Source organism: Cetorhinus maximus, chromosome 1 (assembly GCF_964194155.1).
Source record: "Cetorhinus maximus chromosome 1, sCetMax3.hap1.1, whole genome shotgun sequence".
NCBI lineage: Eukaryota > Metazoa > Chordata > Chondrichthyes > Lamniformes > Cetorhinidae > Cetorhinus > Cetorhinus maximus.
Window position 1 is genome coordinate 55820429 of NC_135879.1, and position 24145 is coordinate 55844573.

Genomic DNA, 24145 nt, shown 5'->3' on the forward strand with positions numbered 1-24145 from the left:
CCAGAGGTGACAGCATAGTGATATACTGTTGGAAGGGAGTGTCCCTGAGATTACTGCACATTGACTCCAGACCCCATGAAGTTTCACAGCACCAGGTTAAACATTGGCAAGGAAACCTCCCGATTGCTATTTACTATCCGCCCTCAGCTGATCAATCAGTATTCCTCCATGTTGAACACCACTTGGAAGAAGCACTTATGGCACCAAGGGCTCAGAATGTATTCTGGGTGGGGAACTTCTACGTCCATCACCAAGAGTGGCTTTACTAACCCCGTTACTGACTGAGCTGGCCAAGTCCTGAAAGTCAACTGCATGAGTGGGCTTGCAGCAGATGCTGAGAAAATCAATATGCAGAATCCCACAACCACTGCAGATCTTTCCACATCCAGTCAGGAATGGTGAAAATTAAGCAACTTATGATAAGAGGAGGCTCCATGATCACGCCCATCCTCAAGTGACCACCCTTAACATCAAGAAAGCATTTGGCTGAGTGTAGCATCGAGGATCCCTAGTAATATTGAAACCAATGGGAATCAGGGAAAACTCTCCACTAGCTGGAGCCATACCTAGCACAAAAGAAGATGGGTGTGATTATTGGAGGCCAGTCAAGTCTGCCCCAGAATATCATGCAGGGATTCTTCAGGGCAGTGTCCTAGGCCAAATTATCTTTAGCTGCTTCACCAATGGCCTTTTAATTGTATATCAGTTGTATTTAATTATTTGCAGGTGGAGGGCATTAATTAGGGTTTCACTTGAGCACATATAAAGAGACACCTCCTGAAACTACTTAAGAGGTTAATACTTTGTAATGTTTCGCTTTATAAATAAATGTAGGACTGAATAAAGATTGATTCTGGTATCATCCTTCACCAACTGGCTTTCCAGAATAGAACATGACCTCCCTCAAATGTAAGGTCAGAAGGAGGATTGCTTGTTGACAGTTGTATTCAGTTCCATTCAGACTTCCCCAGATAATAAAGCAGTTTGTGCCTGCATGGCAGTAAGACCTGGACACCATTCATGATATGTGGCAAGTAACATTCATGCCACCTGAGTGTCAGGCAATGATCCATCTTCAATGAGAACAAAGAGAGTCTAAACATGACTTTAAATGGCATTATTATCGTCAAATCTCCTATCATCAAATTCTTGGGGGGAGGTGGAATCAACATTGACCAGAAACCTAACAGGACTAGCAACAAGAGCACGTCAGAAGCTGGTTTTCTGTGGCGAATGACTGAACTCTTGACTTCCCCAAAAGCCTTTCCAGTATTTGTAAGGTATAAGTCAGGAGTGTGAGAGAATACTCTCCACTTGCCTGGATGAATACAATTCCAACAACACTCAAGAAGCTTGACACCATCCAGGACAAAGCAACCTTCTTGATTGGCACTCCATCCACCAACGTAAACATTCACTCCTTCCACCACTGGTGCATCTTGGCTACAGTGTGTACCATCTACAAGATGCACTGCTACAACTCTCCAAGGCTTCTTTAGCAGCAACTCCCAAACTCATGTCCTCGACTATACAGAAGGATAAGGGCAGCAGGCACTTGGGAACATCAGCATCTCCAAGTTCCCCTTAAAGTCACTCACATTCCTGACTGAGAAATGTATTATCATTCCTTCACTGTCGCTGGGTCAAAATCCAGGAACTCCCTACCTAATACCACTGTGGGAGTGCCTTCACCACAGGGACTGCCGCAGCTCAAAAAGTGGCTCATTACCATCTTCTCAAAGGCAATTAGGGATGGATAATAAATCCCAGTCTTGTCATCATCATCCACATCCCATGAATGAAGGAAAAAATGACCATATTGGTATTTCAAGTAACTACTTTCTCCAGATATCGCATTCCTATTGTTTTCATTCTTTTTGTTAATTTCCTTCTTCTCCATCTTTTAACTTTGTTTTGATGTGCATTCTGCTGTATTTCTTTAAATAATTGTATATGTGTATTTTGATTGATTAATGATTTGCCTTCAGCATCACAGTTTTAACCTCTTTTATAAGTTTTAACTTCTTCTTTTGAACTTATCTTTTCTGTATTGTCTATTTGGCCAAAAATTCCTCTGTAGTTGCTTTCTTGCTTTTCTTTCCTGCTTTCAGAGAAATAAATGTGCAGTGGGAACATTCCTTATAGCAACAGAGTTCCAAGTTCCCTCTGCGTTCACTAAAAGCAGAGTTTCAGAAATGCAACAACAACAACATTCAGACTTATTACTGCTAGCATAAGATACACTGAATTTAATTTATTTTACCAATGCTTTGGAGCGGTTAGAAGTGCGGACATCAGTTTGTTGTAACACTTCTCTGGGTGCTGTAATCAAGACATCCTCAACAACAAGGAAAAACCAGAAGTCTGTCCTTTTAAATTTACCATTACCATAAGTCCAAAATTGTCATATTTTCGGCCAGTGACTATATATAATAACAAAAACCTAACTTATTGATGGTAGATCTTTGAGATCACCGACTATATCATATGAGCTTTTACCGCAGCTTGCGATCAATAACGGATAAGCTGAGAAAAAAAATCAACAGCCCATATGTAATGCGATGGATTTTTTAAAAAGTATGCAAGTAATTTTTAATACTATATGTAAATTCAAAACACAGGAATTATTTTCATTCCCTTGCATAGCTCCATTGTCCAAACACAGCCACTAATGAAAAATGGCTATTAATTATTGCAGACAAAAAGAAGCAGACCACCATAGATGTGACAATTGATGTAGTTGCCTCCAGGGTAAAGAAAAGTTCATATACTAGACAATTAATTTAATTGTTTTTGGAGTGCAGTGCCAAGGCAAGGAGTTCACAGCTCACCCTGTGGTATTAGATGCTTTAAGAATATTAACAGCAGGAAAAACTGCTGCTAGTGTTGGACTCATTTGTCTTCCTTAGTGTATAAGCAAGTTAATAGCCGAACAAAGAATTCTTCCGAGCATTTAGATGTGTCTTCATGGAGATCTAGAGATTACACACACAAATCACTTTACAATAATGCAGTAAGAGGTTTTTATGTGCAATGAAGTGCTCACGTCAGTTGTAACAAATGTCTGGTTCCAACTTAGAAAGTTGTTAAAGGGGAATATTTTAGAATCCCTTTGTGTGTTTTAGTCACTGCGAGAAAGAAAAAAAGGGAGTTTATAAACAAATTATCCACACCAGAAAAGATCCTCTCCACTAGTTTTCAGATGAAACAAAATGGAGAACACATTTAATGTTACAATGCTTTATGTTTTTTTTATTTAACCACAGGGTGGAGACGAAAGAGGATTGTTAAGCCTTACATTCCATCCCAAATACAAGAAAAATGGAAAGCTCTATGTGTCTTATACCACCAACCAAGAACGATGGGCCATTGGACCACACGACCACATTCTTAGAGTAGTCGAATACACTGTATCCAGGTAGTGCAATAACAGTGTGAGCTACTTATGTTCCAGCATGTTTTACGAATATTAATCATTGAGCACAATTGAACAGAACTTTATTTGTAGTAAATTACATTTTAAATGCCATGGAGCATAATCTTGTTGTGGCATCGGGGGTCTCGTCTGCCAGCTGGAAGGTCAGCCAGAGACCTGCGAGGTCTGTTTTTGGGAAGGCCCACTGAACCACAAGCCAATCAGGCAGTGGTGAGGCCACCAGCTGGCCTTCTCCTAGAATCAAGACTCCACCTAGTGAGAGTTGCTGGCCAGTCAGAAGCCAGCAGCTCTTGTGCTCAGCAGTGCCACTGTGAAGCCATGGCTGCTGCAGGAAGGACACCTCCTCGTGTCCCAGGATTGCGGAGGACCCAGGCTACAGGTAAGTAATATGGATGGTGGGGGTGGTGGGGGGGAGTGGGAGGGGGGGGTGTTGGTGTTTCATGGGGTGGGGATAACAGTCAGGGCGGGGTGGTGGGGGGGGCGGTCAGAGGGATGTGAAGCAAGGACAGTGGGGAGGCTCTCAATGGGACGCCATCCCATTGTCCACTCCCTCGATCAGGCCTTTGATGGAGGGACCCCGCCCACCACCACCTCCCTTCCCCCACCACCACCTCCCACCTCTCAAGGTGACAAGTGGCCCACATAGTTTCACCTATTATGCACACTGCATGCCAAAAGCCCACTTGCAGCTGGGATGAGGCCTTTAAGTGGTCATTATGTGCACAGTTAAGGGCATCAATTGGCGGCGGGTGGGAAGGTCGACCAGGGGTCTTCCTGCCCCCAGAACCTAATTCTGGGGGAGGCGTAACAGTAGAGGATTTCAGGTATGCCACCACTTCACCTAATTACATGCACTTCCTGCCTCTAAGCTCACCATCAGTGAGAGCACAAGATTCCGCTCTTGATGTATACGATGGTAATGCTATTTAATGGTACACCAAAACAGTAACATAATAGTTTATGCTGTTTAACTTATATGTACGTACATATGAAAATATGAAATAGGAGCAGATGTAGACTATTCAGCCCCTCGAGCCTGCGCCGCCATTCAATAAGATCATGGCTTATCTGTTTGTGTTTCGAATTCCACATTCCTATCTACCCCCGGTAACCTTTGATTCCTTTGCCTAAGAATCTATCTACCTCTTCTTTAAAACATTCAATGACCCCACCACCACCACCTTCTGAGGCAGAGAGTTCCAAAGTTGCACAACCCTCTGAGAGAAAAAATTCTCCTCATCTGTGTCCTAAAAGGGCGACCCCTAATTTTAAAACAGTGCCCCCCAAGTTCTGGACTCATCCACAAGAAGAAACATCCTTTCCATGTCCACTTGTCAAGACCGTTCTGGATCTCATATACTTTAATCAAGTCACCCCTCACTCTTCTAAACTCCAGTCGAAACAAGCCCAGTCTGTCTAACCTTTCCTCGTACATCCACCCACTCATTCTAGATATTAATCTAGTAAACCTCCTCTGAACCACCGCCAACGCATTTACATCCTTCTTTAAAAAAGGAGACCAAAACTGCACACAGTATTCACGATGTGGTCCCTCCAATGCCCTGTATAGCTGAAGCATAACATCCTTTTTTTCTGTTCAATTCCTCTTGTAATAAAGGATAGCATTCCATTAGCCTTCTTAATTACTTGCTGTACCTGCATACTAACTTCTTGTGACTCATGCACTAGAACACCTAGATCCTTCTGCACCTTGGAATTCTGAAGCCGTTCTCCGTTTAAGTAATACTTTGCTTTTTCATTCTTCCTGCCAAAGTAAATAACTTCAAATTTTCCCACATTATACTCCATCTGCCAGATTTTTGCCCCCTCATTCAACCTACCTATATCCATCTCCAACTTCCTTATGTCCTCTTCACAACATAACTTTCCTACTTATCTTTGTGTCGCCTGCAAATTTTGCTCCCCTCACCTAAGTCATCTAAAACTCTTTAAAATGCCACACATTGTATTTGTCAGTGAAGATAGCCAATAGAAAGAACCTAATTCTCTGGTTGTGGTTAGTTTATTTCACTTTCGAGCAAGTTTTAGCATTGAATTATCTCCCTCAATTCTGCCTATCAAGGTTAAAAAAGTTTACATTTTCCGAAAATGCAGTTGGTTCAGTGTTTTTGATTGTTTTATTTCCATTGCGGTTAGCTATATAAAGTGTGGTTAGGTTGTCAGATGAAGAAAAACATGTTCCCATTTTATAGAAATGTTTTAAGAACACCATTTAAATAGTTCAGCTGAATAGTTAAGTGTTGCTACCATTAAGACAAAATTTTTAAATCAAAGAGTTACAAAGAATTATCGTTATTTGCTTTATTTCCACCTTCTGTTGTTGACTTTTATGAATCTTTTTGGAGTCTGACTCTTTAAGGGTCGAGAATTAATATCAGTAAAAGCATGTCATTAACGAAAGGTGCATCAGCTGTTAAACTAGGCAGGAAAACTCAAACCGTGGGTTCAGTAAGTCAATAAGTATTCTTGATATAACCAGAAATTTTCTCACTGTTCACTTAAACAAAAAGGAATGTTAAAATAAAAGTCAAAACTACCAAAAGGAACCAATTTAAGATTGTCAGTCGGGCTCGCTGTGTGGTGCATTTGCATGTACTGGAAGCTTCATATATTAATACACAGGGCCCTGGTGTTTACAGACAGAAAGAACATGTACTCACATTGCGCCTGTTTCAGCTAAACAAAATAAATAAATTCACTGACTCATTCCTCAGGGCAATGCCTTGACCAATCAGGGTCAAGCTGCCTGATTTAAATTTCAAACAATGCTAGGCAGTTAACTGTCAGTCACCGCCACTAGTGTATTCTTGATGGCAACGCCTCTACCAATTAGAGTCCACTTGCCAACCAATCAGCACTCTCTTCACATACAATATAAATTGTTGTTTTCCCCTTATATTGGTATTCTTGCCAAATGTCCTGATGAATGCAAAGTTTTGACATGTCTCTTTTTTCAGCAATACAAAAGGAATTTTGATAGTATTTAATTATCTGCCTAAATTGTTGCCCTTTTTTCCTTCCAATAATGAGGAAAGGTGTCAGCCTTGACTCTATGGACAGGATTTTTCAGTCGGCGTGCGGGGGCAGGCCCGACAAGCCGATGCATAAAATGACGCGCGATGATGTCGGGTGTGCGCCCCAATGTCATCGTGCAGTCCCACGATATTTCATTCGGTGGGCGCATGCCAGAGTTTGCTGCGTGCCCACCGATATGTAAACGGCCTATTAAGGCTAATCAGAAAGTCATTGATGGAATTGTTAATGCTGCCCGTCCAACCATAAGGTTGGCGGGCAGGCAAAAAGGCCAAGCGGCCTTCCCGTTTTTTAGGAAACCTCATCCATGAGTGGGATGAGGTTTCCTAAAGCTTTTATTAAATAAATAAATACATTTCCTGAAATATAAAAACATGTTCCATCTCATGTGACACAGGTACATGAGGGGACATGTTTAAATACATTTTTAAATCGCTTATTTAATTATTTTAATATTGGTTCGATCTCCCTGAGGCAGCTCCATGCCTCAGGGAGATTGAAACGCTCTTCGCACGCATACGCGAAAGAGCGCTGGCCCCAATTCTCCCTCCCCCCCCTCGCCCACACAGGTAGCGCTGAGCACTACGGTACGCATATTACACAGGGCGGGCCTTAATTGGCCCACCCGCATAAAATGGTGGTGCGGAGCCAATTACGGGTGGCGATTGGCTCTGCAACCCCCCTGCCCAATCCCACCAAGCCCACCTGCCATATGAAAACTTCTGCCCTATGATAATACTCTTGGGTCTGAGTCAGAAGATTGTGAGTTAAAATCCCACTCCAGTGGGATCCTTCAGTTTAGCAGTGAGGATGTACTGCACTGTCAGAGGTGCTGCCTTTTGGGTGAGAAATGAGGCAGCTCTTGCTTCTCAGCTGGGTATTAAAGATCCCATGCACTATCAAAAAAAGAGAACTGGAGTTTTCCCTGTATCCTGCCGATATTTATCCTCCAAACAACACCATCAGAACAGATTATTTGAACATTAATTTAATTGCTGCTTGTGGAGTTTTGCTGTCAACATATTGACTGCCGTGTTTCTCTACCACAGTGACTATACTTTAAAAAAAAAGAAATACTTAATTATAAAGCACGTTGGGGCAAAGAAAGGTCATGAAAATCACAATAAAATGCAAGTTCTTTCTTTAATGCATTTTTCAAAGAAATGTAATTGCATTAGTAAACATAATTGTAATTTATTATACAGAAAAAATGCAAATCAAGTGGATACAAGAACAGCAAAGGTATTGATTGAAGTAGCAGAGTTACACAGAAAGCATTTGGGTGGACAGCTCTTGTTTGGGCCTGATAGCTTCTTGTACATCTTCCTTGGAGATGGAATGATTACTCTTGATGATATGGAAGAGATGGATGGGTTGAGGTAAGTAGATGATTTTTTAAAAAACTGTAAAATGCTTATAAAGGTCAGTAATTACGAATGTACTGTCAAAACACTTGCGATGAAAGATTTACTGTTTAATGTCTAAGATGATACAGTACAATATAGATTTCTGAATCACTCTTTTTCTCATGATTTTTTTTATTCTCATTAACCTTTTCCATCTGATCATAATCTTCCAATCCTCCTTGGATCTGACGGGTACCAGAAAACTGAAGGATTACAAATGCTACATCCCTTTTCAAAAAAAAATAATGAGGGTTAAACCCAGCAATTACAGGCAAATCAGCCTAACATGGGTGGTAGGGAAACATTTAGAGACATTGGGCAGAATTTTATTTCAACTGACCCGCTTGCAGCTGGGAAGCTGGAAGCAGATCAGAAACTCATTTGTTTCAGCAGTTGGCTTTGCTATGGCTGTTTAACAAAGCCAAGCCATTAGCATCATGCTTCTCTGTTTCCTGATCAATCACAGTGTGGATGTGACGTCAGCCTGCACCCTGTCAATGAATGGGTCTCAATTTAAAGGGATCCTAGACAGCGATCAAAATGACTGCATCCTGTATTCTTTGTGAAGGCTGTAAGCAGAAGAATGACGGCAGGGAGACACGGGAAGGCTGCCCAGCCCCTCCCCACCCGCTCCCATCAGTTCTCTTGATTGTTCTTTGGAGGTGATGGTAGAGACAGTTGAGGACCAGAAGAGAAGATCTGTTTCCTGCAGACGGGAAGAAGAATCCAGCCAAACAAACCAACAGGCCTGGCTGGAGATATCAGAAGTAGGAGCAAAAGTGTGGCCCCTCAAAGCTATATACAGTGCCAGGTTTAATGACCTAATAAGGGCAGGAAAGCTGAATAGCATAACACTTTGAGGTGCCAACCCCACACTCTTGACTTACCCAGCATTCTCCTGGACAGCACTTCTCAGAACAATATACCTTGCAGCTCCATTCATTCCTCTCTCTCTCTCTCCAGGCTCTCCTCACATGCCCATCTGAACAGTCAACAGTAACACTCACCCTCATCGTATTGACATTTCACACCAATCCATCAGTCATCCTCCACAAATGTCATTCCAGCTTGTCCACATGTTCTACTTATCGCACTCATAACTCTACTTTCTATCATTGCAGGAGAATAGAAAGTACAACTGCATGGAGAGGGAGAGAACCAGGGGTGGACCTGCAGAGATAGCCACATTGCAAATTAATTGCCGTGGAGGAACAGTCTTTAGTAATCGGCAAGGTGGCACAGCCCATGGGCGTTGCGATGGAGAGATGGGGTTCTCCCACATACCTGGTGGCAGCATTAGATATTACACTGCTACTTGGCACATAACACTCACTCATGCTGAATTTCTGTCACCACCAACTGGTAACCACTAACTAAGAAATGTCATGATATGCACAATGTAGAGTTTGAACCCTTTCCTCATGTGGTACATTCCCCATAGCGACTGATAACCATTAAAAAGAGATTTGAATTCCCAGTGATCAACTGAAAGGATCACATAAGAAGATTTCACATTTTAAGACTTTTACTTTAACAAACAAATGAAAATCAATATTAAATAAACATAATTTAGTAGGCAGCTAATACACTTAATTACAGAAAAGATATCCCCTTAACTTCCTAACACGACTAAAAACCCACACTGCATTTATAAGTTACATAGGTACTGTCTTCAGAATTGTAGTCTTCACAGGAGCCAGTCCAAAATTACTCCCAGCTTCCAACAGGCTCACTTCTCTCCATTCTACTAAGTTGTAATTCCCAGTATCGAGAGTTGTTTGCCTCAGCCTTCTAAGAATCTCCGAACCAACGTCCAGCAGCAAGGCCCACTCTAACAGCTCCTTCTCCCAGCCCTGGTAGGGAGAATCTTCCAATGTCCTTAAATTTCTACAGGTTCCATCTCTTCAACCAGAAAACAAGTTTTCACACACATTCTGCATGGTAGCTAACAGAAAACATCCTTTTCCCCTGCTATTTGCAATAACTGCTGTTTCCCGGTCTCTCTCTCCTTGACTCTTTCTCTGAATCTCACTGCCCAAGAGTCTTTAAGTCTGCCCATAGCAAGGCTAGCTGCTTTTTCCTCTGTCTCCAGGTATGAAAGCTGGCACCTGAATTTCAACAAGATTTGCCGTGACCTCTGTTCCCATGACAATCAAGTCACATAGGCATATCACCAGGCAGAACTAGTAGGAAGTCACATGCACATCTCCATTACTCCATTTTACCTTGAATGAAAAGAGACAGTTTAAAATATAACCATCTTATAAAACCTCACACTGATAACACATGTCAGCAATAATTTGTGTCTTTCATTTCCCACACGTCCTTCAAGAGTGACGAAGGAGACTGAGAAGCCCTCGGGGAGGATGTGCACTCTGAGGATGCACTGTCACATCACTTATGTGCACCATACACCAGCACAGATACACACACTTCAGTGGGTACTCCAGTAGAGATAGCTAGAATGGCACGTGGTGAGACACATATCACATGTGAAATGGAGCAGGTTATGGAGACAGAAACAATAGTAGAAAGCTCCCATTAGGGAGTGCAGGACACTTGAAGCTCTGCTCCACTGGACGTAGGTGCTGAGACTCAGGAGTCAACCGCAACAAGGGCACTTGTGGAACAGCAACTGGAATTGTGCCTGCTTCTGTCAGCATTTCTAGAGACAGTGCACACTCTCGGATAGAGCATGGAAGCATCCATTTCTAGCATGAGTGTCATAAGTCTGATGTCTACCTCCATAGAAAGAGTGGCCATCTGCATGGACCATCAGACATGGAAGGCAACTGAGTGCAAGCTGAGCCTGACCAATAGCATGCACACTCAGTATGTCACTTTATACAGGATAGAGCAAAGCCCTGTCTTAGTGGCTCATTGCCTCAGTGAAATGCAAATAAATTCTGTCCAGCTCTTGGCTAGCAGGGAACTACAGGTGGACCATGAGAGAGAAGATGGAGAAAAGGCACATGCAAGTAGGGACTCTTTTCGCAGCATTCCCACTCTCTCCCACAAACCCCCCCCCGACCCCCCCCCGCCGCCCCCGCCACCCCCACCCCCTTTGTAACCCCCTCTTCAGACACAATCCCACATGCCACCTCCTGCCCCCAATGATCAAGTCTGCCCCTGCACAGGTGCAGGTGGGGCAGCCTTTGGAGGGGCACTCACAGGCTCAGAGGATGTCTAGCACGGGTATCTCAACCGCCAGAGCAGGGGAACAAGCAGCCTGCCTCCAGCTCTGCTGAAGTAGAGGAGTAAAACGAAATACATGAGACAGACTTATTAGTTGCACAAGGTGATTCACTTTGGTGTGTATATCAAAATGCATGTCATTAAGTATGTGTTTATTTAAATAAATCAAACACTGTATCCAAGCTCTTCATTCTCTTGTCATCTACTTTGTTGCATCCTAAACTCCAAATGGGCAGTAGCTTTCAGGAGAATGGTGTAACCACGTTTGAAGGTGATGAAAGGGTGTGAATGTAATGATTTTTGACAGTGGGAATGGATTGTGTTGGGATGGGTCTGTGGCCAGCATCACTGCACAGCCATATGGCCTTAGATTAGCCGAACTGTGCCTTTCTGGGGCTTGCGTAGTTCTTTGGTAGCCAGATGAATGGCTGCAGACACCCTGGTTACATGTGGTTTATCAACCTCGTCCTCGTCGGCAGTCTGCACCTTCTTTCCCCTGCAGCCCCAGTCCTCTCTGCAGCACCATGTTGTGCATCTCACAGCAGATCACCACCATTCTGGAGACCCTTGCTGATATATACCGAAAGGCATCTGCAGATTTGTCCAGACACTTGAACCACATCTTCAACAACCCAATGGCCCTTGCACAAAATGGCTCTTGTTGTACCTCTCTGATGCGTCAGTGGTAGGGATCCTCACAGCTGTCATCTGCTAAGTCTTCAGAGGATAGCGTTTGTCTCCAGAAGCCACCCGGTCATTCTTTGTGGAGGTGCGAAAACCTGTGGGAGATGTGACTGTCGAAGAATGGGAGACTCATGGCAGCTTCAAGGAAACCAAACACAAACATGAGTGGAAACATTGCACTGGTCACATTCAAGCTGCACACCGAGGGAATTGAACCATTTCCGGTTGATAATTACTCCAGGCTGATCTGAGGGCACTTTGATTGCCACATGTGTGCAGTCAGTGACTCCCTGAACTTGTGGGAATCCAGCCATTGCAGAAAATCCGAGAACCCTCTGTTTCTGACTGGCCTCATAAGCGTTTAAGTGGACATAAGTGGCCGCCTTGGCAAACATAGCATCAGTCACCTGGGTGATACACTTGTGGGAACTCATTGTGAATCATGTAGATATCACCAGCAAAACTTTGGAAGGAATTAGAGGCAAAGGAATTCAGAGCTTATAGTGACCTTGACGGCCACTGGCAATGTGTGCCCTCATGGCCTTCTTGGAAAGACCCCTTGTTCCAGGAAGCTTCAGATGTCAGCAATGACCTGCTGCATCTGAGCCTTATGAGGCTCCATTGCTCATTTTTTATTCTTTCATGGGATGTGGCTGTTCCTGGCAAGGCCAGCATTTGTTGCCCATCCCTAATTTTGAGGAAGCTGATCCTCTGTCTATATATCTGTGCTGGGGGTATTGCCTCCTTCAAGCTGGAGCTCGGTGTCCATTCCCTCTGTCTGTGGAGCAGCATATGACTGCAGAGGAGGAAGATGCTGTTGGTACTGTTGCTGCTTCTTCTACTGTTGGTTGCTGTTGATGTTGGCATGGCTCCTGGTGCTGTTGGTCATGGTGCGGTTGTTCCTCTTGTTCTCATTAGAGATCCATTGCCCCAGTTGCATAGCTGCTCCCATGCTTCAGTGATGGCCAACAGCCAGGAACATCAGATCAAGGTGAGTAAAGTCCAAGGTAGGTGAAACAACTTACAAAAAGTTGGAAATCACCTGTAAAGCACTGTAAACTAGTTCTCAGAACAAGTGCTGTGACGATAAGCTTTCAACATAGACAGTGAAGCAACTATGGAGTTTCACTCTTTAAAGATTTTCCAGCCTGTCAGTTTCACTGATCAGTCTCTCACCACTATGCTCGTAAACCCGTGTATTGACTGATAAAGCCAGAACCCTGGGTAAAAGATTGGGTAACTAACTACTTGTTAGAATATTTAAGTCACTGATCCAACAGCTGTGTACAGGTTTCCCACAGTTTCCCGCTCCCCTCAGAGCACGTTCCTGTAAAACCCAGAGTGGTTGAAATCATGTCAGATTTTCGATATGCCAGCATTTTCCAGGCATTTAACCCCCCCCCACCCTCACTGTAGTGTAAAGGGTGAATGTAAATAGATCATCTACGTCATCAGTGATGTAAGATCACATGACAACAAAGTATGCTGAGAGATACTTCTATGTGAAGCCTCGTGCTAAGTCTTATCCTGTTAGAAGAATGTTTAATAAAAGTTAAAGTTTACCAACAGCCTTGCCTCCAACAGTCTCTCTTGATCCTAACCAAGGGTAACCCAAGACCCACAATGATGAAAAAAGATGGTAAAGATGGTAAAGACAACGGAAAAAAGCACCAAGTAATTGGCCCAGTGACTGAAAAAGCAGCAAGCAAAATGATTGCGAGGAAAGGACAGCACAGGAACAAATGCCAACAGAAATCAAAGAAAGGCTAGAGTGAAAAAAAAGCCATGGAGAAAACCTTACACTTAGCAGAGTGTACTCAATGCAAGCAGTGGCAGAACTAGCATTACAGGTTAACCAGTTACAGAAGTGCTTCGGGACTAGCAGAGAAGCCCCGCAAGGAACAGTTCAGAACACTTCTCTATGCTATAGGAAGTAGTGCAGATGTCATAATGGTCAGATAGGGCATAATTGAAGAAATTATGACATACAAAGATGTTATAAAAGCTTTTAATGCATATTTCAGCCGTAGAACACAATCATTGAAAGGGCGAAGTTCAATGGATGTGCCCAAAGACCGGAGAGAGCGCAGATTCCTTCATTAACAATTTATACCAACTAGCTGAGAATTGCAAAAATGGAACCCTGAAAGATGAATTAATTCAGGATCGCATTGTTGTAAGGGTCTTAGAGGAGACTTTATCAGATTTTCTACAGCCGAGGGAGGATTTAACAGCATCAAAGGCTGTGCTGTTAACAAGGCTGGCAGAAGTGAGAAAGCAAAATTTTGTATTTATTCAAGGCAACAGGGAGATTTTGTGGAGAAAATGACTGATACAGTGCAGTTTGTAAGGCTTGGAGAAGCAGCACGCCTACTCAAAAATAGGGAAAGAGTGAAGAGACATGGTAGCTGGCATTACTCAGTGTTCTCACTGTGGCGGAAAAAGGCTGCGTCAGAGTGAAGAATGTCCCGCCCGAAATGCAGAGTGCCATTTCTGTAAAAGGAGAGGACATTTTAAAGCTGGATGCTGCAGCAAAAAATTCCTAACTCAGGAATTTAAGGAGGAACCAATTAAAGCATGTAACATTCAAGGAATTAAAGATGTAAAAGACAATGAAGTGCCATTCTTGGGAGAAATTGCAGGGTCTAATGGTAACTATTGGAGCACAGACATTATGGTCAACAGACATAAAACAAACTTCAAATTGGACACATTAGAGCAAGAGTTTTAGTTCTTTTAGACAAAGAACAGTGGCTAAAGCAAGACTTCCTCCAGCTATCAACCATACAACTCCATGGTCCAGGAGGCATTCAACTGAAGATCAAGGGATAGTTGACTACTACACTTCAGTATAAAGAAAGAGAAATCACAGAAACTTTGTACATGATCCAAAACCAAGAGTTTTCACTATTTAGCTGAAAAGCTTGCACAGATCTACAACTCATCTATAAAGTAGACAAATTGGAAAGCCAGGACAAATCTAAAGAATTCAGGACATCATTTCCAAATTTATTTAGAGGCCTTGGAAAGCTGAAAACAAAACAGCTTATCACATCACGTAGAGACCAGATGCTAAACCAGTGTGTTTGTTCTCCTAAGGAAAGTTTAACAGAAGGTGAAGCAAGAAATTGAACCAATGCTGCATCAGGGAGTAATCTCACCTGTAATGAAACCTACAAGTTGGTATTCAGGCATGGTTCCAGTACCAAAACCAAATTGCTCACTGAAAATCTGTGTTGCCCTCACACAGTTGAACAAAGCTGTGGAAAGGGAGATCCACCCAATAGCATCTGTGGATAAGAGTCTGGCAAAGTTAGCAAAAAGCACAATTTTTATCAAACCAGATACAAACAGTGGCATTTGGCAATGACCTTTGGACAAGGAATCCAAACTATTAACAACATTCATCACATAATTTAGGACATATTGTCTCAATTGACTACCCGTTGGAATTATATCAGCACCAGAGATTTTTCAGAGCATGATGATGGGCATTTTAGATGGTTTTGAAAGGCTGATCTGCCACATGGATGACATCCTGATCCATTGTTCCACAACATCAGAGCATGATGCCTGAGTTAGAGTCGTGTTGCAATGCTTGCAAGAAACAGGACTAACTCTTCATAATAAATGTGAGTTCTCACAAGCAAGCATTAAATTTCTGAGACACATCGGTAACACATCAGGCATCAGGGCTGATCCTCAAAAAACCAAGGCAATCGAAGATTTTGCACCACCTCGCAACGACAAGGAACTTTAGTGCTTCATGGGAATAGTCAATCAAGTAGGAAAGTTCTTACCTGATCTGGCACATGTAAATGATCTACTGCAACAATTGCTTAGGTAAGACCAAGCATAGCATTGGGAAGAAAATCAACAAATTTTGTTTGAAAGGATAAAAGAGATGCTCATTTCACCAGACATATTGACTCACTATGATCCACAACTGCCTACAATAGCTGCCTCAGATGCATCATCGACTGGACAAGGATCGGTACTCTCTCAAATTTAGAGAGATAGTAAATGCAGACTGTATTACAGTGTACTGTGCATCTTGATCATTGAATGAAATAAAACAAAGATAGGCTGTAATTGAAAAAGAAGCATTAGCAGCTACCTGAGCTTGTAAGAAGTTTCCTGATATGTCTTAGGCCTAAAGTTTACCATTGAGACAAACCTCAAACCATTTGTTACATTATTAAATGCTAAAGAATTAGCAAAGATGCTGCCAAGAGTCCAGAAATTTTGCTTGAGATTGATGAGATTCGATGCTACAACTGAGTATGTCCAAAGAAAAGCACAATCTACCACGGATGCATTGTCACACATTCCTGTTGACAAACCTGAACAAAAGGACATAAATTTTGTCAAAGATAAGAATCGTACATTTCACTGACCACAACATTTCTCCCAGCAACAACACAGATGCTGAATGAACTTCCAAAAGCAAAATAGCAGATAAAGAATGTGCTCAAATTTGGAAATACTGCATCAAAGGATGGCCAGAATACCTTCCAAATAATCTTATCCGAAGCAATAATTTCAGCAATGAAGGCATCTCAGTGAAATGGATGACATGCTGATTTTATGATGATAGATTGGTCATAGCTAGAGTCCTCAGACTCAAGATCCTTCAGAGAATACACCAGGGATATCTGGGCATTACAATGTGTCATGCTAGAGCACAAAATTCCATTGGTGGCCAGGGATCTCAAAATCATTAAATTATTTTTAACTGCATCACCTGTACAGTCCATCACCAGGAGCAAAGAGAACCATTGATGGTATCCTCATTTCCACCCAGACTGTAGAAAGGTCTCAGAATGGATCTTTTTGAGCTCAAAGAGAAGACATGCATCATAGTTGTTGACTATTACTCCAGATGAATTGAGGTTAAGCGCCTACATAGTACCATCTCGGAAGCTGCCATTGCATTACTAAAATAAATTTTTGCCACATACGGCATTCCAGACATAGTTATTTCAAACATTGGCCCACAGTTTGCTAAAAAATGTTTTAAGCAGTTCACAGAAGCCTATGGGTTTGCCCACATGACTAGCTCACCCAGATACCCACAAGCTAATGGGGAAACTGAGCGAGGAGTAAGAACGATGAAGGCTTTGTTGAAGAAAAATGACAATATCAACTTAGCATTGTTGAGCTACCATGCCATGCCACTCCAGTCTGAACTTCTAGTGGAAAAACCACTGCGGACTCAACTTCCTGATCTTCCACACATGGTTAGGCCATGCCTCAAAGCAACAGATATAGAATGGGTAAGGGAGAAGGAAGATGAGTTCCATGCAAATCAAACCAGAAACTATAATCAATACCGTAGAATACATAACTTAACAGAACTCCAGCCAGGGAAGTCAGTATGGATTCATGACCAAAATCACAAAGGCCAGGTTTTGGAAAAAACCTCTACATCCACAATCTTTTCTTGTTAAGACTGAAAATGGAATAGTGAGAAGAAACAGAAGCACATTCGTAAATATAAGAAGAAGACCTTCAATGGTATGAAAGTTACCCAGACGATCAGGAAGATGACTGGAACAGTGAGATGGTCTCTGATGATTCACATGCTTCTCTACCTAGTTCAAGAGCGAGTATGGAGAACTTGAATCCTATACATCCTCCAAGAGAGCTGAGAACAAGGTTGGGAAGGTTGATGAAACCACCACAACAGTTATCTCTGTGAACCAGGGATGAAGGTAGAACCTTCGGGGGAAGATGTAGAACAATGTAAATAATGTATTAATAGAGTCAGAGACTTGGGGGGAGATGTAGTGTAAAGGGTTAATGTAATTAGACAGTATACATCATCAGTGATGTAAGATCACATGACAACAAGGTTTGCTGAGAGATAGTTCTATGTGAAGCCTTGTGCTAAGCCTCCTTCTGTACAAAGTTAGAAGAATGTTTAATAAAAGGTAAAGTTTACCAACAGCCTTGCCTCCAGCAGTCTTTCTTGATCCTAACCAAGGACAACCTAAGTTAAGACCCACAATGATGATAACAGACCCACTGCGCCTGAATATGCCCCCAACCTTAATTCTTCCCATTCATCTGGAACAAAATTAATTAGCCCTTGGAAAAATATGGTTTAATGAATGAAAGTCTGCAGTGGTTTGTTAAAGTAAAATCATGTTTAACTAACTTGATTGAATTTCTTGATGAAGAATGGAGAAGTGGATGAGGGTAACACAGTTAATGTTGTGCATGTTGGCTTGAGAAGGCATCTGATGTAGTACCATATAATAGACTTGTTAGCAAAATTCATTTTTTTATTCATTCACTTGATGTGGGCTATGCTAGCAAGGCCAAATTTGATTAAGCAGATAGTGGTGAATCTCCTTGAAATCGCTGTAGTCCATATGATGAAAGTACTCCAACAATGTTGTTAGGGAGTTCCAGGATTTTGGCCCAGCAGTAATGAAGGAATATACCCTGGGCATAACAAAATCGATGTATTTCCAGGTCAAAATAGTGTATGATTTGGAGGGGAACTTACAGGTGATGGTATTCCCATGTGCTCTGACCTTGTCTTTCCAGTTGGTAGAGGTCACAGGTTTGGAAGGTGCTGTTAAAGAAACTTTGGCAAGTTGCTGCAGTGCACAATGTAGTGGTACACACTGCAGCTGTGATGTACCAGTGGTGGAGGGAGTGAATGTTTAAGGTGGTAGATTGTGCCAATCAAGTAGGCTGCTTTGTCCTGGATGGTGTTGAATTTCTTGAGTATTATTGGAACTATACTCATCCAAGCAACTGGAGAGCATTTCATGACTTCAGGAGTATTCCTGATTTGTGCCTTGTGAATTATGGAAAGGCTTTGGGGAGTCAGGAAGTGAGCCACTTGCCACAGAATACTCAGCCTTAGACCTATGTGGCAGTGACCAGCTGGATCAACTGTGACCACCCACCCCCCCCAACCAGGATGTTGATGGTGGGAAATTTGATAATGGTAATGCCTTTGAATCTCAAGGGGGAGGTGCCAAGACTCCCTTTGTTGGAGATGGTCATTGTCTGGCACTAGTGTGATGCAAATGTTACTTTGCTTCTTATCAGCCCTGAAGGTTGGCCAGCTTCTGTTGCCTGCAGACATAGACCATTTCATTATCTAAGGAGTTGTGAATCGAGCTGAACACTGTTGACTTCATGTGGAGGGAAGGTCAATGATGAAGCAGCTGAAGATGATTGGGCCTAGGACACTACCCTGGGGGAATCCTGCAGCGATGTTCTGGAGCTGAAATGATTGGCCCCTCACAACCACAACCATCTACCTTTGTGCTAGGTATGACTCCAGCCAGTGGAGAGTTTTCTTCCTGATTCTCACTGACTTCGGTTTTACTAGGCCTCCTTGATCCCACATTTGATCAAATGCTGCCCTGATGTCAAGGGCAGTCACTTTATCCTCATCCCTAGAAGTCAACCTTTTTTGCCCAAGTTTGAACCAAAGTTGTGATGAGGTCTGGAACTGGAGTGGCCCTAGTGGAATCCAAACTGAACATTGGGGAACAAGTTATTGGTGAGTAAGTGCTACTTGATAGCACTATCGCCAACCGCTTTTTTAATTTTGCTGATGATCGAATGTAGGTCAGCGGGGTGATAATTGGCCAGATTAGGCTTGTTCTGCTTTTTGTAGAAAGGATCTATGTGGGCAATTTTCCACTTTGTCAGTTAGATGGCAATGTTGTCACAAATTTGAAGACATGGAACTAAAGAAACAGTGGCTGTGTGAATATAATATTAGCCACGGGACAGAAAACAGAAAATCGTGGTGAAGCGGGTGTTTTTCAGACGAGATGGAAGTATGCAGTGGTGTCCCCAGGGGTCAGTGTTAAGACTATTGCTTTTTTTGATTATTATTGATGATCTGGATTTTGTTGTACAGGGCATAATTTCGATGTTTGCAGATGACACAAAATTATGAATGTAGAAATCAATGAGAAAGATTGTAACAGACTTCAGGGGCAGAATTTCATCCATGTCAGGCAGGCTTGGTGGGGGCAGGCGGGGCGGTTGGAAAGCCGACTGCCGCCCACAATTGGGGCCGGAAGACAATTTCATGCTGATGGGCCAATTAAGGCCTGACCAACGTGAAGCGTGAGCCGCAGCGCTCAGCGCTGTCTGTGCAGGCAGGGGGGAGCAGTGCGAGCGGGGTGAGCGCGTGCTTCATAATCTCCCTGAGGCACAGAGCTGCCTTGGGAAGGTGAAGATTTATATAAAAAAATAAAGAAAATAAAAACATCATGAAACATGTCCCTTTGTGTGATTCTGTCACATGAGCAGGGACATGTTATTAATTAGGTTTTAAAATTTTTATTTTATTTTTATTTGCTTTAGGAAACCTCATCCCGCCCATGGATGAGGTTTTCTAAAAATTGCAAAGACTGCTTGGCCTTTTCACCTGCCCGCCAACCATAAGGTTGGATGGGCAGCGAAAAATTCAACTTAATTGATAATTTAATGGCCTTAATAGCTTAAATTGTCAGTGGCCGTGCTGCTGACTCCTGCGTGCGCCCACCAAACAAAATATCGCATGACTCCGTGTTGATGTTGGGAGGCTCGCCCACCTGCCGAGCTAAAGATTTTTCCCTAGGGTGACAAAGAGACACTGCTGAAATGGGTAGACAACATGAAGATGAAGTGTAATGGAGAAGTAGAAGCAAAAATGATTGATTTGTTTAGAAGAATAATGAGATGCAATATAAACTAATTTTAAAATTGGTGCAGAAACAGAAAGATCTGGAGTATATGCACACAAATGCCTAAAGGTTACAGGACAAGTTAAAGAGGCATATAGGATCCTTCACTTTATCAATGGAGGAATAGAGTACAAAATCAAGGAAGTGGTGTTACACCTTCATAAACCTCTAGAGAATTACAGCCAATGCTGGATACCGCATTTTAGGAAAGGTATCAAGGCCTTAAAAAGGATTTACTAGAATGTTACCAGGATTAAGTCTTCAGTTAGGTGAAGAGACTGGTGAAATTATTTGGTCCATTGCGCCTTGTGTCAGTTTTCAGAATAGAGAAGGTTATGGGGTGAATTGATAGAGGTGTTCAAAATCTTGAAGCATTTTGATAGAGCAAATAAAGAGAAACCATTTCCAATGCCAAAAGGCTCCGGAACCAGAGAACACCAATTTAAGGTGATTAGCAAAAGAACCAGAGTTGAAATGAGGAAAAACACTATTATGCAGATAGTTGTTATGGTCTGGAATTCACTGCCTGAAAGGGTGGTGGAAGCAGATTGTTTAATAACTTGCAAAAGCAAATTGGATAAATACTTGAAAAGATAATAAATCCTGGGCTATGGTGAAAGAGCAGGGGAGTGGGACAACATAGATAGCTCTTTTAAAACACTGACACAAGGCACAATGGACCAAATAACCTCCCTCTATACTGTAACATTCTGAAATTCCAAGAGCTGATAAGCAAAAAGTCTTAATTTAAAGGCAAATTAATTCCCTGTAACCTGAACAACTTCCTAAAGGTAGTTTCCCTAATGCCTTAACTCCTTATTGATCTGGAAAGTTTCAATGTATTGTATGGAGAAATGTTTAATATTACAGCAAAGAATTGACCATTGGGCCTTTATCCTACCAGACTGCTTTTGACATCAGATGTTACCATACTTCTATGATACGTGTTGTAACTTACTTCCATTTACTGTGATGTGGCAGGCTGGAACGTCCTTTTTCGTTGTCATTGCCATAGTGTATGTTTTCTTGAAGTTGAGTGTAAGCCTGTACCTACCCCTTTATTACTGTATCGATTAATTTTTGCAAGTCTTCATCATTCGGTGCTATTTTGTCGTCGGCATAGCGGATATTATTGATGACTGTCCCTCCCACCTTTATACCATCCATCCCTTCAATTTCTCTGAGAATGAATTCATGGTATAGGGAGAAACAGTTTGGTGAAAGGGTGCAGTCTTGTCTGAAACCTTCTTTGATCACTTTCCAATCACTTAGTCCATTCTCATATTTGATCGTTGCTACCTGATTTTGGTAAACATTCCGGATGAATCAAAGATCTTTCCTGTCGATGTTGATGTCTTCCAGCATTTTCATGAAACGATTGTGTTGGACTTTATCATATGCTTTAGTATAATCAATTCCTCTTTCTGCCAAGGGTTTTAAAAGATAGAAAAGATATCTAGGAAGCATAGTAAAATCCGATGTCAAAAGCAGGACTGAAGTCCGAAAAGGATTGCACAAGCCACAAGTGCTTTTTCACAAAATTAAGCAGCATTGAAAGAAATGCCAGCATGAGTCTTGAAACGAGAACCCATGTGCTCAAACATTATGAATGTGAAGCTTGGAGCATAGGGGAAGAGGAGGAAAAGAAAATCAACAGCTTTGAAATGTGGTGCTTGAGAAGGATTCTAAGAGTAAGCTGGGTGGAGAAAAGAACTAACAAATACTGAATGAGGCTGGAAGAACAAGAGAACTCTTAAATAGTATCAAAGGAAAACAAATGGAATTCTTCAGTCATGTTATCCACGCAGAAGGGTTGGAGTGCCTAATCACCACCAGAAGGATTAACAGAAGAAGAGCAAGAAGCTGGCAGTGGAAAAAAGCAGCTAGACAACATAAAAGACCGACTTAACCAGAACCCCAACAACAAGGTCAACCACTGTTGCTATGATTGGAAAGTTAGGAAAACCATGGTCACCTACTCCACTCGACATGGTACTTAGAAGACAACTATCAGACTTTAGGGATGGAATGGGGTTGCACTTGGTAGCAGTTCAGTTGATAAGTAGCAGCATGGCTCAGTTAGCCAAAGTTGGCTGAATCAGAAAATTGAGAGTTTAAACCCCATGTCCGAACTGGACCATATAATCTAGACCAAAGCTATATCAGAGTACTGGGGAGTGCCGCATTGCCAGAGCTCTTTCAGGTGAGATATTAAATGAAGTCCCGGTCTGACAATTAAAATCTCATCTAACATCCAGAACCAGTACTACAAACTGATCATTCATCTCACTTGCTATTTGTGTTTTTTTTATTCATTTATGAGATGTGGGTGTTGCTGATTAGGCCAGTATTTATTGCCCATCCCTAATTGCCCTTGAGAAGGTGGTGATGAGCTGCCTTCTTGAACTGCTGCAGTCCCTGTGATGTAGGTGCACCCACAGTGCTGTTAGGGAGGGAGTTCCAGGATTTTGACCCAGCAACAATGAAGAAACAGCAATATATTTCCAAGTCAGGATGGTGAGTGGCTTGGAAGGGAATTTCCAGGTGGTGGTATTCCCATGTATCTGCTGCCCTTGTCCTTCTAGATGGTAGCAGTCGTGGGTTTGAAAGATGCTGCATAAGGAGCCTTGGTGAGTTTCTGCAGTGCATCTCTTAGATGGTATACTGCTGCCATTGTTCGTCGGTGGTGGAGGGAGTGAATGTTTGTGGATGGGATGCCAATCAAGCAGGTTGCTTTGTCCTGGATGGTGTCAAGCTTCTTGAGTGCTGTTGGAGCTGCACTCTTCCACATAAGTGGAGAGTATTCCATCACACTCCTGACTTATGGCTTATATATAGTGGACAGGCTTTGGGGAGTCAGGAGGTGAGTAACTCTCTGTGGGATTCCTAGCCTCTGACCTGCCCTTGTGGCCACTGTATTTATATGGCTAGTCCAGTTCAGCTTCTGGTCAATGGTAACCCCCAGGATGTTGATAGTAGGGGATTCAATGATGGTAATGCTATTGAATGTCAAGGGGTGATGGTTAGATTCTTTCTTGTTGGAGATGGTCATTTCCTGGCACTTGTGTGCCACTCGTCAGCCCGAGCCTGGACATTGTCCAGGGTTTGCTGCGTTTGGATATGGACTGTTTCAGTATCTGAGGAGTCACGAATGGTGCTGAACATTGTGCAATCATCAGCGAACATCCCCACTTCTGACCTTATGATGGAAGGAAGGTAATTGACGAAGCAGCTGAAGATGATTGGGCCTAGGACACCACCCTGAGGAACTCCTGAGGTGCCTCACTATGCACAATTTGGATGGCATATTAACCTACACAGTGAATTAATTTCAGAAGTAACTAATTGGGATAACTTGAGAATGCAATAAGGTGTTGCTCTACATAAATGCAAGGTCTTTGTTTAGTATCTCCTAGTAACAGTACAAACCTTGCTGAGCTAACCAAAATAATGAGGTTGCACTTGAAAACATAGGAAGAACTCAATACTATTCCTATGCAAACCAGCAAGCACAGCTAGAGGAGAGTTTGAAACAGAGCACATAGCCTAGAACTGGACCACATGGGAATATGGGTATGTATAATTACCACTTGACTGCATGGGAACTGATGTTGACTCATACATTTAACAGTAATTAACACATCTTAATTATGTCACTATCA

The 24145-nt window shown here is 42.4% G+C and overlaps 1 protein-coding gene across 5 annotated transcripts in view; it reads left to right on the forward strand.

Annotated features, from left to right (window-relative positions):
• hhip (hedgehog interacting protein) overlaps window positions 1-24145 on the forward strand; it is a 236923-nt gene that overhangs the window by 89688 nt on the left and 123090 nt on the right. For all 5 annotated transcript variants that reach the window (XM_078540822.1, XM_078540831.1, XM_078540851.1 and 2 more), the window contains exons 5-6: window positions 3267-3418; window positions 7696-7869. In XM_078540822.1, the coding sequence (XP_078396948.1) occupies window positions 3267-3418; window positions 7696-7869 (326 nt within the window). The remainder of the gene's footprint in view (window positions 1-3266; window positions 3419-7695; window positions 7870-24145) is intronic.